At 35.2% G+C, this 17,079-nt stretch overlaps 1 protein-coding gene across 1 annotated transcript; it reads left to right on the top strand.

Moving 5' to 3' along the window:
- The first annotated feature begins 527 nt into the window (after positions 1-527).
- On the top strand, positions 528-16,976 carry LOC131435503 (syntaxin-7). Its single transcript, XM_058603475.1, has 6 exons — positions 528-949; positions 1,221-1,338; positions 1,403-1,472; positions 1,529-1,913; positions 1,968-2,123; positions 16,283-16,976. Exons 2-6 carry the CDS (start codon positions 1,221-1,223, stop codon positions 16,370-16,372), a joined length of 819 nt encoding a protein of 272 aa, XP_058459458.1. The 5' UTR covers positions 528-949; the 3' UTR covers positions 16,373-16,976.
- Positions 16,977-17,079: the final 103 nt, after the last annotated feature.

Below are 17,079 nucleotides of genomic sequence, written 5' to 3'. Positions count from 1 at the left end.
CACAATTATGTATATAGTTTTGGCAATATGTATTAAATCTGTATTCTGCATGAAATTCGTTTGGACGTATACAAATCAATACATTACAGGTAATTCTGTATAAATGGCAACTCTGTTGGTAAATGAAAAAAATAAACACAGTCCAGATGACAGACAGGATGTTTTTGATAGGGTAACGTGGCGACATCATGACATATGCGTGTACTGTCCCAACCAAAGGAATATTCGAAATGACCGTTAAAATGGTTGAAGAATCTAATTTGAGTGTCCTGTCTGTTAGTCTGTGACAAAATAACCACAGAAGTGTCAGATTTTAACCAAAAGTTAAAATTAACCACGAAATGGTTCACAGCCTAAGGCCGTCTAAATTTGACAGTCGAGCGATTATTTTTGGTCGAATATAGTTAAATTTAACCAAAGACATAAAAAAATACTCACCACTAAATTGTGAGCAGCATCTGAAGGTAATAAATTTTTGAGTTTTTTACTCGGTGTATAATCGAGCACAATTTGACAACTGCATTGATGATATTGAAGACGATGATTATTATTTGGTTGGTCTATCGTTCCCAAGGAATATTGAAGTAATTAATTTACGTGTTTTCGCGAAAAAAATTTATCTTTGTGGATTTGTGTTGTTTTATCTTTACGGCAGTTTCTTATCAAATAATTTTTTCTGCTGGCTAACGTTATCAAAGTAAACAACGTTCTTGTACATTCTCTTGGGAATCATCGACCATTCCATATAAAACAAAGGAACTGCATTATTGTTTAAATTATTGGCTTAAAAGGTTTACATAAACTAGAATTTTCTGCAGAACGGAAGAAAATTGTTTTCGCGGTTCGTGTGCAACGTATTCGACCAAAGCATTCGTCATCCTAATTAAGCTAGTGTGAGACAGAACGCACTAGGGTACAACAATTTGGGAGCTATCTACCATAAGGCAAGGTAATATAGTAAACATAATTCGGATGATTCATTTCTCCAGTAGCAAACTAGAAATTGGATTTGGTGTTTCCATCAATATTTTATTGACAGTGATATGCACGATTTCTAGTTATTTTCAAAGGTCAAGATTGTGTACGAGTTCGTACTTAGCGTGTGTTTGTTTAATTGGATTAAAATTTATTTTCCAACGAACTGCAGTCTGCTGGGACTGATTGATAAATCAATTTATATGTGAAGATATTCATTATTCTAATATCATATCTGATTTCAGATGAGTTATTCGTCCTTTGAGAATAGCGGTACTGCGACCACCACAATCACCAATGAAGCAGATTTCCAGAAGCTGGCACAGACCATTGCAACGAGCATACAAAAGATTCTTCAGAATGGTGCGTTATTTCGAAAATATTGTGTATTGCATGGGTTAATTTTGCTTGGTATAAATTTTCACAGTGTCGTCCATGCAGCGTATGGTAAATCAGTTTGGAACAGCACAGGATTCACCGGAATTAAAACAACAGCTGTTAGTAGTTGCAGTGCTTCGAGAAATTATTATTGCTATATTTGTTTATATTTTAGCCACCAAATTCGAACTTACACCCAGCGATTAATTACCGATACAACCAATTTGCTGAACGACCTGGTCAACTGCAAGGAACGTCATTTGAAAATCCAACGTGATCGATTGGTGGACGAATTTGGTGCTGCATTAACCGCTTTTCAGTCGGTTCAGCGCAAAACTGTAGATTTAGAAAAGAATGCAGTTCGACAGGCGCGAGGTGCCCACGTGGTTCTCAACAAACCTCCTGGAAGTAATAACTCGGGAATGGGAAGCTACAACAACTCATCGATGTTCGAGGATAATTTTGTAAGCGGCAGCCGGGGACAAACACAGGAACAGTTGCAAGAGGAAATCGACTTGCAGGCACTAGAGAGCCAGGAGCAAACCATTCGAGAGTTGGAGGTTGGTAGCGTGATGTAAAGGTTTAAGCTTTGATTTGATTTTGTCTTGTTTTAGGAAAACATTGTAAGCGTAAATGAAATCTATAAAAAATTGGGTGCCCTTGTATACGAACAAAGTCATCAGGTGGATTCGATTGAGGCTTCGGTTGAAAATACAAGCGTTTTCGTGTCCGAAGGAGTGCAAAAGTTGAAACAAGCAAGCCAGTACCAGGTAAGGTTTCGTATGCTTCACAGTCTCGTTGTCAATTCATGTTTGGAAATCATTATTCAAAATTTGAAGAAAGATTAATAGTTGAGTTAGTAATCCGAAATTATATTGCTGATATATTTAGCAAACGAGTATAGAAATTGCTCAGATAATTCTATGAATAGTCAAATTCTTAAATCGTGATTTCAGAGCTTATTTGTTTTTTTTTTGTGTAATAAATGTAATTGGCCATGTCACCAGCCAAGAAATAGTCTGTTAAGTTTGATGCGCAAATACTACCCGAATCATTCGAATATAATAGGATCATTGTTCGATTGCGTATATGTCCGCGGTTTCCCGTGTTACTTCGACCGCGTGAGCATGACCTGATTTCATAATCCACGATTATGTGACCGATCGGGTTCTGCTGTGCGAGTATGTAGGATGAAGTTTTATCTGATGTTCATTCGATTATTGAATCAATGTTTGAGATTACGATACAGTTATTTTCGATGAATCGATGTGAGTTTGAACTACACTTTCAATGCTTTCGAAACCGGTGAACGAGTTCGACTGGTTTGAATAATCGATGGATTTTTCATACCGGAGCCTTTTGTCCACTACTTTCTGAGTCTTTTGAACCAAAAATTGAAGTCTCATATAACCAGAGAGAGTTTATTTGGCGCTCAACCAAAAAAAACCTGTGAACTATAAGAATTAACTGACCAGATCAAAAGATTTCACTCCTGTTGTTGTTGTCGTTTATTAGTGGCTTAACAACGATTGGGTTGTTCGCCGCACCTTTTTAACATTCATCATTCTGAGAGTCCGGAATCGAAAGTCAGCTTTTTTTTTTTAAAAATAACTATTTATTGGAATATGAGTTAAAATTAAATTATTAAGATTTAAATTGGGTGTTCAGCCACAAGTGGTGACTTTTCAGCCCTATTATATATATATGATTTGGTTATTACCATGAGGACATTATTTGCTTCCGCAATTCTGAGATTTTTGTATAGGGAAAATTCTAAACCTACTTGTATTGTGTAATGGGGAAAAGTAACTTATATACTAACTTACTAACTAATACAGAGAGCGAATCGATTCAATTGAAGATTGCATCGATTTTTGTCGGAATTTGCTTATAATATTATGTGACATTACATATAATGGTTCTATATTTGTGAGTCTGTGTAACTCATTTGTACTAAACCAGGGAGGACGCTTCAAAATCATTTTCAGAATTTTATTCTGAATCCTTTGAAGCGTTTTCTTCCTGGTGGAACAACAACTCGACCAAATTGATACTGCATAAAGCATGGCTGGTCTGAAAATTTGTTTATAAATTAACAACTTGTTTTTTAGACAGAGCTTAGAATTTCTGTTTATAAGAATATATAAACATTTAATATATTTATTACACTTTGCCTGGATTCCTTCAATGTGATCCTTGAAAGTGAGTTTTTTGTCATACGTTAAACCTAAGTATTTAGCTTGATCAGACCATGTTAATTCCAAGCCATTCAATTTGAGAATGTGATTATTGTTTGGTTTAAGAAAAGAAGCTCTTGGCTTATGAGGAAATATAATTAATTGCGTTTTTGCTGCATTTGGTTTAATTTTCCATTTTGACAGATAATCACTGAAAATATTTAAACTTCTTTGTAGGCGACTGCAGATCACTCTTAGATTTCTACCTGTGGCTAACAGACTTGTGTCGTCACAGAATAGCGATTTCTGACAACCAACGGGTAGATTTGGAAGATCAGAAGTGAAAATATTATACAAGATTGGAGCTACGCTCGAACCCTGCGGAACACCGGCTCGTACGGGTAGCAATTCAGATTTACAATTCTGATAGCTAACCTGAAGAGTACGATCAGTTAAATAATTTTGAATCATTTTGATCAAATAAATAGGAAACTGGAAATCAGACATTTTTGCTATTAAACCTTTGTGCCAAACACTGTCGAATGCTTTTTCTATGTCTAGAAGAGCAACTCCAGTGGATAACCCAGAAGATTTATTTGCTTTTATCATGTTCGTTACTCTGACAAGTTGATGAGTAGTTGAATGCTCATGACGAAATCCAAACTGTTCTGGTAAAAAAATTGAATTCTCATTTATATGAGACATCATTCTCAACAAGATAATTTTTTCAAAAAGTTTACTGATAGAAGAAAGTAAGCTAATTGGTCGATAACTTGATGTTCCTGCTGGATTTTTATCAGGTTTGAGGATAGGAATTACTTTGGCGTTTTTCCATCTTTTTGGGAAGTAAGCTAATGAAAAACACTTGTTGAAAATTTAACCAGGAGTCTCAAGGCAACATCGGGAAGATTTTTAATAAGAATATTAAAAATTCCATCATTACCAGGAGCCTTCATGTTTTTGAGTTTCCTAATAATTGATTTAATTTCGTCAAAATGCGTCTCAATAATGTCATCGTGTGATAACACTTGGGTTGAAATATGCTCATATTTCAGTGAGACTTCATTTTCAATAGGACTCACAACGTTCAAATTAAAATTGTGTACACTCTCAAACTGCTGAGCAAGTTTTTGAGCTTTTTCGCAATTTGTAAGAAGTATTTGATTTCCTTCCTTGAGAGCAGGAATTGGTTTCTGAGGTTTCTTAAGAACCTTAGAAAGTTTCCAGAAAGGTTTAGAATATGGTTTAATTTGTTCAACTTCATTAGCGAAATTTTCATTTCGCAAAAGAGTAAATCTATGTTTAATTTCTTTTTGTAAATCCTTAACTATGTTTTTCATAGCAGGATCACGAGAACGTTGATATTGTCGTCGACGAACATTCTTCAACCGAATGAGCAGTTGAAGATTGTCATCGATGATAGGAGAATTTAATTTAGTTGGAGCTTTGGGAACTGAAAGATTTCTAGCTTCGATAATGTAATGATTCAAATTATCAATTGCTGTGTCGATATCCGCAGAATTTTCTAAAATAGTTTCATGATCCACATGATTTTCAATGTGAAATCTGTAATCCAACCAATTAGCTCTATGATAGTTGAATATAGAACTAATTGGATTATTTATAGCTTCGTTGGAAAGTCAGAATGTTACAGGAAGATGATCTGAATCAAAATCAGCATGTGTAATCGGTTCACTACAAATGTGACTTTGATCCGTTAGAACCAGATCAATTGTAGACGGGGTTTTCACGGAAGAGAAACAAGTAGGATTACTGGGATGAAGAACTGTGAAGTAACCAGCTGAGAGTTGATTATGAAGTATTTTACCATTACTGTTATTTTGCCTACAATTCCACTAGACATGCTTAGCATTTAAATCCCCTATTACGAAAAATTTCGATCGATATCTTGTGAGTTTTTGCAAATCGCCTTTAAAGAAATTTAATTGTTCGCCGGTGCATTGGAATGGCAAATATGCTCCAGCGATGAAATAAATTCCATGAATGGTTTCAACTCGATTCCCAAGCTTTCAATAACTTTAGTATTGAAAGAAGGTAAAATTCGATGTTTAATTTGCCGTTGGACAAAAATGGCAACTCCACCACCCATTCCAGTAAACCTGTCAAATCAATAAATTGTTTTCGTTAGAAGACGAATTGGCAGGCGTACCTGTTTTTTGTTTTAAATTCGAAGAAATAGGTGCCTTAGAAGAATTAGGCGTGGCATTTGTAACGGGTTTTTGATTTTCAGGTATGTTCTGTAAATTTAAGGTCGTTGATTTGACTTGTTGACTAAGCGAACGAGCGTTTAAAATTTTTTCCCTGACAGGACATTTCAAATAATTGTATTTATGATTTCCATTGCAATTTGAACATGAAAATTTATCAGTGGTTTCATTCATTGGACAGACGTCTTTCGTATGTGATTTACCACAATTCAAACACCGTATATCCATATGACAATTTTTGGTTCCATGACCGAAGCCTTGGCAACGACGACATTTCGTTAAGTTTGCAATACGATTATGCCGTTTATAATGTTCCCAATGAATTTTAATGTGGGAAATGAAACGTACTTTTTCTAAAGTGTTCAAATTGTTTACATCACTTCGATTGAAGTGTATTAGGTAAAGTTCATGGGAAATTCCAGAGCGTGGTTTAGAAGTACCATTCGCTCTTTTTTTATAAGTATTACTTGGGAAGGGGCAAAACCAAGCAATTCTTTGATTTCATTTTTAATTTCATCAACACTTTGATCATTTGATAAGCCTTTCAAGACAGCCTTGAAGTGTCTGTCTGATTTTATATCATATGAATAAAATTTATGAAGTTTCTCGGACAAATATCGAATAAGTCGTTCGTAATCTTCCAATCCATCAACCAAGACTCGACATTCTTTTCTTCGTCCGATTTGAAATGAGACTTTTACTGCCGGGAGGAAAGTAGAAAGCTCAGTACGGAATGCTTTGAAGTCGGAAATCATCACCGTCACTGGTGGCATAGATTGTTGTTTCTTCCCAGAACGACAAGCGTCCATTTTGGGAATTTTTGAAGAATTTTTTTCTATGTCGCTACAATCGGATTCAGGAAGAATCTCGTAAATATTGTTAGACGGCATAGGATCAACGGAAGGGAAATCCGTCCGTTGTCTTTTATTTTTATATTCAGATTCTATAAGATCGTGAATGTTATTGGAAAAATGTTGAATAACGGATTGTGATTTATTCCGTATTGAATTATTTTTAGCCTTAGGCTTGTTGCCTTTCCGATTGGACGCAGGCATTTTTGAAATGAATGGAATTTTGAATTTTGAATAATAGTCCTTTGAATAGCTAGCCCTTAAAAAGGCTGATTAATTTCTTAGTCACTCTAATATCACTCTTTGTATCACTTAGTCACTCTAATATCACTCTTTGTATAGCCTTGGCTGACTAATTGTTAGTCTTTAAAAAGACTGTTAGTGATTCAAATAGCCTTGAAAAAGACTGAAGCCCTGAATCAATGAAACTCTAGGTAGCCAGAAAAATTTTCCAGGAGCCAAGAGCTATATGCGTGCGGTGCGAACGACTGTTCAACACCGACTGGGAAGTCAGCTTGAATAAAACATGTTATATGGGATCAAAAAATAATTTATTTGCGGATTTAGGATCAAAAGATAATTTATTTGACTTAGTTTTCTGATAACCGGTGCTTCTCTAGAAAATATGAGTGACCTTATTTACCACACACACTTCGATTACTAGTCGCCAATGTAGTCCAGATCCACTTGGAATCACCGGACCGATCTTGACATCCAACCAATTAACTAGAGTAGGATCCCAAAAATAAACTTAGACCGTGAAGTACATGAGCACAGTACGTACCGTACCAGTTGTTGCTTAGTCTTGCTGGGTTTAACAATGCATCTTACCTATCGCAACTGTCCGAGCTTAGTCCAGGCTCCGTGGTCGTAGACGACCAGCAGTCTAGTTAGCGTTCCTTGTTTACGTTGCAATCAGCTAATATGTGCAATGCAATATCTTTTCTCTCAAAGTTTCATATTCAGCTGCATTATTTGAAGCTTTAAACGCTAGATTTTTCTCGGAAAAAATCGGAGAGAAGTTACCACGTGTAAGGGCCGCTACTAAGAAGAGAGATAGAGAGAGTTTTTGAGCCGTACAAATCTGCACATAAATATTCCATGCTAGTAATCGTCCAGCTTTTGCAAGATCTGTGAAATAGGATGTTTTAAACGGAACTCTATGCTCCCACTTAATTTCTTATAAGTTGGTAAAAAAGTTCTTCCCCGTAGAGCTAAAACATTCGCTGTCTAATCATAAGCAGTTGAAAATGTCACATATCGTCATCACAAATCTTCAAACCGGAACCTCTACGAGAACGTGGCGATTAGATTCTACAGAGCTACCATCTTAGAATTGAATTCCCAATTGACTGTTCATGTTGTCGATGCGACAAACTCACTCATAGCTGCTACTAGAGTCTTGTGCACTTCGAATTAAGAAATAAGAGAGCTTGCATGGCTTTATACCAATGCAGACGATCTTTCGTGGAAACTCAAAACCATATACCTTTATTCAATTTATAAAACTGACATTAACCCGATTTTGGCTTCTGGATGCCGTGTTTGGCTTTAGCGTTTGTAAATAAGCGCCAAATTCGTTTTTGGACTTTGGACTGCAGACGATCTTTCGTGGAAACTCAAAACCATATACCTTTATTCAATTTATAAAACTGACATTAACCCGATTTTGGCTTCTGGATGCCGTGTTTGGCTTTAGCGTTTGTAAATAAGCGCCAAATTCGTTTTTGGACTGTATCTATACATATGTACTATTGGCTTGCAAACATGGCCTAATACAAAGCCTATGGAATCTGAAAATCTCAAATAGTCCACTGCATTTTTCCTAGCATCATTGCAGTATTCTGGTCGGAGCTCTGACTGGACATTGTAAACTCAACTGTCACAGGGTGTACGAACTCAAATTGCATCACTTTCAAATGTCTGTAACTATTGACCCATTGGGTATTCAAGTTCAATGTATAATGTTTACATTGTGTAGTAGTTCTGCAATCGTTGTAAAAATGGAGTCGGAAGAACAGCAGCGACGTAAAATAATTTTGCGCACGCAAATGCGGAGCTCTGTTATCAGACCATCGGCAGGAAGCTGGGAATAGCAGAATCTACGATATCTCGTGTTTGAAATCGGCACAACGAACGATTATTGTCGTCGATTTAACTGTTCACCGGGAAAAAAAATGTGCCCAAAATGGATGTCCGTATTGTGAAAAGTAGGGCCGTGGATAAGAAATGCGGATCCGGGGAGACTGCAATATTATGGACAGAAGTTTCCTAAAATTTTTTAGGTAAATTTAATTTAAATTTCAATTTAAAATACAATAACTAAAAAATTCACTTCCCCTAAGCGTTTGTTTTTTAGTATTTTTTAATTATAAAGAGTGAAAAACAATTTTTAATCTTCGAATTTCCGGCCTAAGTCTAAGAAGAAAAAAAAACTGTTAAAGATGTGGTGAAAAAGCTGCATACTGTTTTTCACTGTCCAACATAAGTTTAATGTCTCAGAAGGTTACACAATGATTCTACGTTTTTCTGACTGGATTTGGCCTTGTTCCATGAATCGAAAGATTTCTTGGAGTGGTACTAATAAGACTTAACTTCGTGCCGAAGAACTTCAATCACCCGAACGCACTGGAACTGCGGTCAATTGAACAGTACTGGACCATCATAAAGCAGGGGCTTCGGAAACATATTAAGGAAGTAAAATCGGAGGAAAATATAAAGAAAAACTGGATTTCCACGCAAAAAATGGCTGAAATGATTTAAAAGACCTTATGAGTAGTAAGAGGAAGTTGTTTGGGTATGGTATTGAAATTAAATAATACGAACATGGAATAAAGATAAAGAATATATTAGAATTGATTTCTTGAAAGTTTGGAGATGATTGGTTGAATGGTTTGGCAACTCTGCTGGCTTAAGCTTGTTGTGTTTTTTTTAAGTGCGAGAGTTTTTAAACGTTTTTATACTGTTTTTCCATATATTTACTGTATGAAATTTGTGACGGATGCTATATCCTGCGGTTTACAAACTGACGTTATCTACACGGACCTTTCCGCTGCCTTTGACAAAATTAACCACGCCATTACTGTTGCTAAGTTAGACATATTGGGATTTGGTTCTAACATACTGCGTTGGTTTTCCTCATACCTTAATAATCGCCGATTAGCAATCAAGATAAATGACGCTGTATCCAAAGAGTTCATCGCTTCTTCTGGGATTCCACAAGGCAGCCATCTCGGACCTCTGATCTTCCTCCTGTATTTTAACGATGTGAATATTTCTCTAAATTGTCCACGTTTATTTTTCGCTGATGATCTCAAGCTATTCCAAATAGTTCGAAGTAACGAGGATGCTGTTTTCCTCCAACACCAACTTGAATTTTTTTCCAAGTTGTGTGAAGTAAATCGAATGGCTTTGAACATTGATAAATGCTCAATCATCACGTTCACACGAAAAAAAGTTTCTATAAGATACAACTACTGCCTTGATGAAGTAGTGATCAACAGAACCACGTGTGCTAAGGATCTCGGTGTAATTCTAGACGAGCAATTGTCTTTCAAGCAGCATATCAACTGTATTGTAGCAAAGGCATCTCGTAGCTTAGGATTTGTAATGAGAATAGCAAAACATTTCACAGACATTTACTGTTTAAAGTCTCTATATTGCTCACTCATTCGTACAACGCTCGAGTACTGCTCTACGATATGGAACCCATATTACCTTAACGGCTCCTACCGAATAGAATCAATACAGCGCAGATTCGTACGTTTTGCTCTTCGACAGATACCTTGGAATAACTATTACGAGCTGCCAAGCTACGAAAGCTGTGGATTATTGATTGGACTCGACACCCTTGGCATTCGACGAGATTTGTCCCCTGCTATGTTGATTACCGACATGTTGAACAACAAAATAGACTGCCCTGCACTCCTCAGCGAAATTTCTTTAAATGTACGCAGTAGAGCTCTTCGGAATAACGACTTTCTTCGATTGCCTCTTAGCCGTACGAATTATAGATATAACTGTGCTATTATTGGTCTACAACGAACTTTCAATGGAGTATCTGCCGGATTCGATTTCCACATTACGCGTAGCAGAATTCAAACGAATTTTTTAAACATACTTAAAAATAGGAATAGTTTTTAATCATTGCACGGAAAGACCGAAATTAGCATTTTGGCGAAAAAATTAGTTGATTTTCTGATTTTAGTTAGTTATTTTTTAAGACAACTAAAAAAATCTTACTTTTGCTAATTTAGATTTTTTAATTCTAATTCTCTTAATAATAATAAAATATTTGTTGAAATGGCTATTTTTTTAGTTGAATTCACCAATTAAACGTGCTGTCATTTCTTAGCTAAGGCACGCTTTATATCCATTCAACTAATTTTTTAGTTGAATTAGAGAAATGAAACGTTGTTTTCAACCAACATAAATGGTTGAATTGGTTTCTGCAATTAGCAGCTATATGGCGCTCGTTAACACCGTAATGACTACTAGCCACTAGATGGCACACTACCACCGAAAAAAAATTTCAGTCGTGGTTATCTTTTCTATATTGGCAGGTATAAATACGATGTTGTATTGGAGAAAAAGACATAAGCGAAACATAAACTTCTTTTTGAAAAATTTTACTTCTAAATCGCTGTTTTCTTCATTCGACTTCGCGAAATCGACTCTCTCACTGAAAACTTTGAGCACTCGGAAAACAAAAACCGAATACAACACGGAACGACCGAAATCAGCATTTTCGCGAAAAATTTAGTTGATTTGCTGATTTTAGTTAGTTATTTTTTGAGACAACTAAAAAAATCTTACTTTAGCTAATTTAGATTTTTTATTCTCATTCCCTTAATAATAATAAAATATTTGTTGAAATGACTATTTTTTTTAGTTGAATTCACAAATTAAACGTACTGTCATTTCTTAGCTAAGGCACATTTCATTTCCATTCAACTAATTTTTTAGTTGAATTAAAGAAATAAAATGTTGTTTTCAACCAATATGAATGGTTGAATTGGCTTCTGCAATCTGCAGCTATGTGGCGCCCTGTCACTGAAGCGGTAACACCGTAATTACTACTAGCCACTAGATGGCACAGTACTGCCGAAAAAATTTCTGACGCGGTTGTCTTTTCTATATTGGCAGGTATAAATACGATGTTGTATTGGAGAAAAAGACATAAACGAAACATAAACATCTTTTTGATTTTTTTTCTTCTAAATCACTGTTTTCTTCATTTTCACTGAAAACTTTGAGCACTCGGAAAACAAAAACCGAATACAAGTAGTACACCGGAAGGCGTAGCCCGGAATGAGAAGATACAAAAAAACATCATTTGACGTGTACAATTATAGTGCAACATTCGAAACTCACTTCACTGTTTCGCGTAAAAACATTATTACCCACAATCGCTTCAACTGCGCACAAATTCTGAATAAATACACTTTCCACTAACAGTTTACGTCATTTTTACATATCGGTTTAGAAATTTATATAGGGATATATCGTAACACATGCGAAAAACATCTAAACAATTTGCGAGCAGTTTCAACAAGACTGTCCCTTTTAGCTTTTGAATGGATTGTTTTGCTTTGACACTGCTGTCCTTCAGTAATGACGGTGATAGATAAATAGAATCAAAGTTTCTGATTTTAATAACGAAATTAGTTGTCAATGAGAATTTCGTGTTGGATTGAAATATTACTGGTTTGTGTCCAGAATATTCGCCAACTAAACACATTCTCTAAAAATAAGAGTTTTTTTCAGCACAGTAAATTCTAAATTTTAACTAATTTTATAGTTATTTTGGAAATTTTGTTGTTAAAATCAACTAATTCAAAAACAGTAATACGAATTAGGCGCAGAGCTAATTTCGGGCGTTCCGTGAAGTAGTACACCGGACGGCGTAGCCCGGAATGAGAAGATACAAAAAAACATCATTTGACGTGTACAATTAGAGTGCAACATTCGAAACTCACTTCACTGTTTCGCGTAAAAACATTATTACCCACAATCGCTTCAACTGCGCACAAATTCTGAATAAATACACTTTCCACTAACAATTTACGTCATTTTTACATATCGGTTTAGAAATTTATATAGGGATATATCGTAACACATGCGAAAAACATCTAAACAATTTGCGAGCAATTTCAACAAGACTGTCCCTTTTAGCTTTTTAATGGATTGTTTTGCTTTGACACTGCTGTCCTTCAGTAATGACGGTGATAGATAAATAGAATCAAAGTTTCTGATTTTAATAACGAAATTAGTTGTCAATGAGAATTTCGTGTTGGATTGAAATATTGCTGGTTTGTGTCCAGAATATTCGCCAACTAAACACATTCTCTAAAAATAATAGTTTTTTTCAGCACAGTAAATTCTGAATTTTAACTAATTTTATAGTTATTTTGGAAATTTTGTTGTTAAAATCAATTAATTCAAAAACAGTAATACGAATTAGGCGCAGAGCTAATTTCGGTCGTTCCGTGTGGGACTACAAATTGTCTGTTGATTACATGTAAATAAATAAATAAATAAATAAATAAATAAATAAAATGGGTGAATTTGCCCAAGATTTTCTTGTGATGCAATTTGAGTCCGTACATTCAGAGTGGTGAATATTATTCATGCGGTTTGTGTGAATGCGATCACGGTACTTCACATCATCTGTTATCATATCCAGAGATGCCATTTATACACATTTTTATATGCTCATACAGATTTAATACAGAGTACAGATTTTATACAGATTTCCTCAATTTAATACAGATTTATACAGATCTCACAAAAAGTAAGTTAGAAAAAATTAAACTTTTCTGTCTGAGCTATGTTTTAGTATTTGACTCTAGTGATGAGATAAAAGTATTTCAATCAAGGGACAAATTACAAATTAATATGGAAATCAGTTGGGAAATCCATTTATATTATAATTTGAAACCAATTTTAACTGATATTCAAGGAAGTAATGGCATCATGAAATTTTACTGTCAAACTGAGAGTTGTATGATCCGACTTGACGTTTCATATTGGGCGCTGAAATTTCTTGTCAAATTATGAAGTCAACAATTTCAAACTAGATAAATATATGGAGATAGAATTAAATTATTGTGGATAAATAAATAAGAAAAAGACTATGAAATTTTGTCGTTGAATATTCTTGTGAACGCAGCAATGACTGATTGAATCTACCATCCTACAACTACAATCTATTGGAATAACATTTTTTTGGCATAAATTTGTGTAAGAATTTCATTTTATTAGTGAATGCAGATCAATACAGATTTTTTATACAAAGCAATACAGATTTTCTATGGAAATATCTGGCATATCAACTACGATTCTGATTTTCCATACATAGTTGAATCTGAGAATGGTGAACTAAAACTGAAAGATATTCTATCGTTTCTCAGCCAATGTGTTACGGAGCTATAGTCGAAGGGGTTCACCATTCTTTCTGAAATGAATAAATCCTTGCTGTATTTACCCAGAAAAGGTTTCAGCAGTTTTTTGGTGCCTCTCATGGGATGCGGAATTAACTTCTGCTTCAAAATATTGTAAATCGTTATGCATTCTTTTGTAGAATCTTTAAATCCTTTCGAGTGTTGGTGGTTTCATTAAACGTGCTACACCTTCAGGGATGCAAATAGATTAATTCCAGCCATTTTACCCACTATACAAGTCCTTTCCATTTCATTTTCGCCTTTCCCTTCCCATCAGGGAAATTTTGAGAAACCATTGCAAGACACTAATCTCCAAACAATCTGGGGAACATTCCACTTGAGCCAATTTGTTTGTTCTGATTCCTACACTTTAGTCAACATTGATTCGGAATTCATACTGGCTTTCGGAATGAAAATTGTTCGCTCACTCTACTTAGATTCAGAATTAATTCTATGAGAGATATTGAACGGATTCGTATTAATTCATAAGTGAATAATTGAAGAAATACTAACTGTAGGCAGACCCTGTCAGCTTGGAGCGAAGTCAATCTTCAGTTCAGCAACGCCATCGCACGGCATCACATTCAACATATCATGTCAATTGTATGGGTGCGCAACCCTGCTATTTTGGCGCGCACGAGTTTGACATTTTTCTCCCCTACTTCTATGTAAAAGATTCGATGTGGGCTCGCCTGGGGGCGACATGCTTGCAAAAAAGGATGTTGCCAATGATTTGTTCGGGAAATGTGAGAGCTGGATATCTTGTTAATATGATGTCTTTGCTGTAGGTCAGAAAGTCAAAGAAAACGACACTCTGTTTTAAAGTTTCGATTTTAATAATCAATATATTCTCCTTGAAGAGTAATACGATTTTTGGAGCGGTCTTCCAGCCTCAAAAAGCCTATCTGTATCAACGATTACCTCATCATTCGAAGCAGATTTTACACTTTCTTTTGATATCTGTGCGATGCTATATTGTGCAACTTAACTTCTCGATTTTCCGAATCGATGGATTGAACGTTTGATACTATTTTATACCAGTCAATGATGATTGCTATTTCTTTGCTTGTACAGTAGAAGTGGTCGGGATCCGTACCAGATCGAAAATAAAATACTAATACCCGTACCCGACCCGAATCTGAAAATACTTTTACCCGTACTCGACCCGAACCCCGATCGCTATGTACAGTTTCTTTTTTTTTTCATTCAAAACAGAGTTTCATAAACAAACAACATTTTTTTACCTCTATTGTTTTCAATTCTCCAAAAGTAGTGTCACAGACTAACAGACAGGACACTCAAATTAGATTCTTTAACCATATAAACGGTCATTTCGAATATTCCTTTAGTTGGGACAGTACTCGGATATGTCATGATGGCGCCACATTAGCATATCAAATACATCCTGTCTGTCATCTAGACTGTGTTTATTTTTTTCATTTACCAACCGAGTTGCCATTCATACAGAATTACCTGTAATGTATTGATTTGTATACCTCCATGCGAATTTCATGCAGGATACAGATTAATTACATATTGCCAAAACTATATACAGAATTGTGCCTACTTCTCATCCTACAACGCAATACAAAATCGAACCCGTTTTGTTACAATATTTACTTGATTCTGGTCTTAATTTCGGATGGAAATTAACAACACAATCAAATATAGTCTAGATGAACAACGTTGAGTAAAATAAATGTTTACTTTCCAACATCGCTAAAAAAGTTAAATATATTATTAACGTACTCCAATAATTTATTGTGACGATTCATTATCAAATATTTTGATGAAATCAGGCAACCCTGTAAGCAACTGATCGGTGTTGACAAACGAGGGGAAACCAACTAGTAAAAAACCTTTTACGTAACACAAGGGGTGTACCGATAGTAAATAGTTCGCGCAGTACAATATAGGTGGAACTAGTGCATCACGAAAAATGATTTTTATAACAATTTACTCATACTGTCATGTCTGTTAGTCTGTGGTAGTGTCACCGAAAGCAGAGTAACTAATTAACCGAATGCTATGAAATTTTGACAAATGGCATCTGAAGTATATCTGTTGAACGCTAGTAAGATGTGATCATGATCGAGCATTTAAATACATTAAGCACATAATCTTCAAGATATTAGTTTCTTAAATCTAGGTTTATGTTCAGCAAAATACTAGATACTAGAATGAAACAACTAAAAGTATTCTAACGAAATATATTTTCTTTCATTGTGCAGAACAAAGCCCGCAAGAAGAAGCTTATTTTGGCCCTGATAGCAGCAGGTATTCTGACGGTCATCATTTTGCTTATCATAATTCGAAATTAGAGAGTTCGGGTAAACTTTCTACAGAACAGAACACGACAAAAAGAAAATTGGAAAGTGCATGTTTCGAAAACTCTGTTTCAATTAGTAATATGAAAGGATCTGTCTAGATTATGTTTCCTACATTCGCTATATTGTCGAAGTTGTAAGTATGCCTATGGTACAGGTTTTCCTATCCCCAAACTTTTGACCGGCAGTGCCGTCCCTAACGAACGTGATAAATCTATGTATGTTTACTTATTTTCTTACGTTTGAATTTCACAGAAGCTGCTGCTTCCCAATATTGTCGTGTAGAAGTTGAATAAAATGATTGTAACATTTGATAGAGTTCTCCAAAGCAAATTTTTATTTCAGAGCAGAAAATGCGAGATATATACTATTTATTTGATATTACCTTATTCTATAGTGACGATTCACGTTTAATTCTATACTTACTAATGTCCTTCTTCGAACACTGTATTTTGAGGTATGTATATCGTATTGTTCGATTAGGTATATTAGATATAGTGCACGCATGCGATGAGAAAATACCAAGAAAACGTTAAAATAAAAAGGATATAAACATAAATATATAAATAAAAATGTCAACAGAAAGCACCGCAACAAATGTATATTCTTTGCTAACCTAAAATTCTTACCTTTTACAAACCTCCCCAGTTTCCCAGATACAAACAATAAAACCAACCACTTGAGAGCCGCAAATGGTTTGT

This window comes from Malaya genurostris, chromosome 3 (genome assembly GCF_030247185.1).
Source record: "Malaya genurostris strain Urasoe2022 chromosome 3, Malgen_1.1, whole genome shotgun sequence".
NCBI classification, from domain to species: Eukaryota; Metazoa; Arthropoda; class Insecta; order Diptera; family Culicidae; genus Malaya; species Malaya genurostris.
The sequence above is the reverse complement of the archived record's forward strand: the minus strand, read 5'-3'. Positions and strand labels throughout refer to the sequence as shown.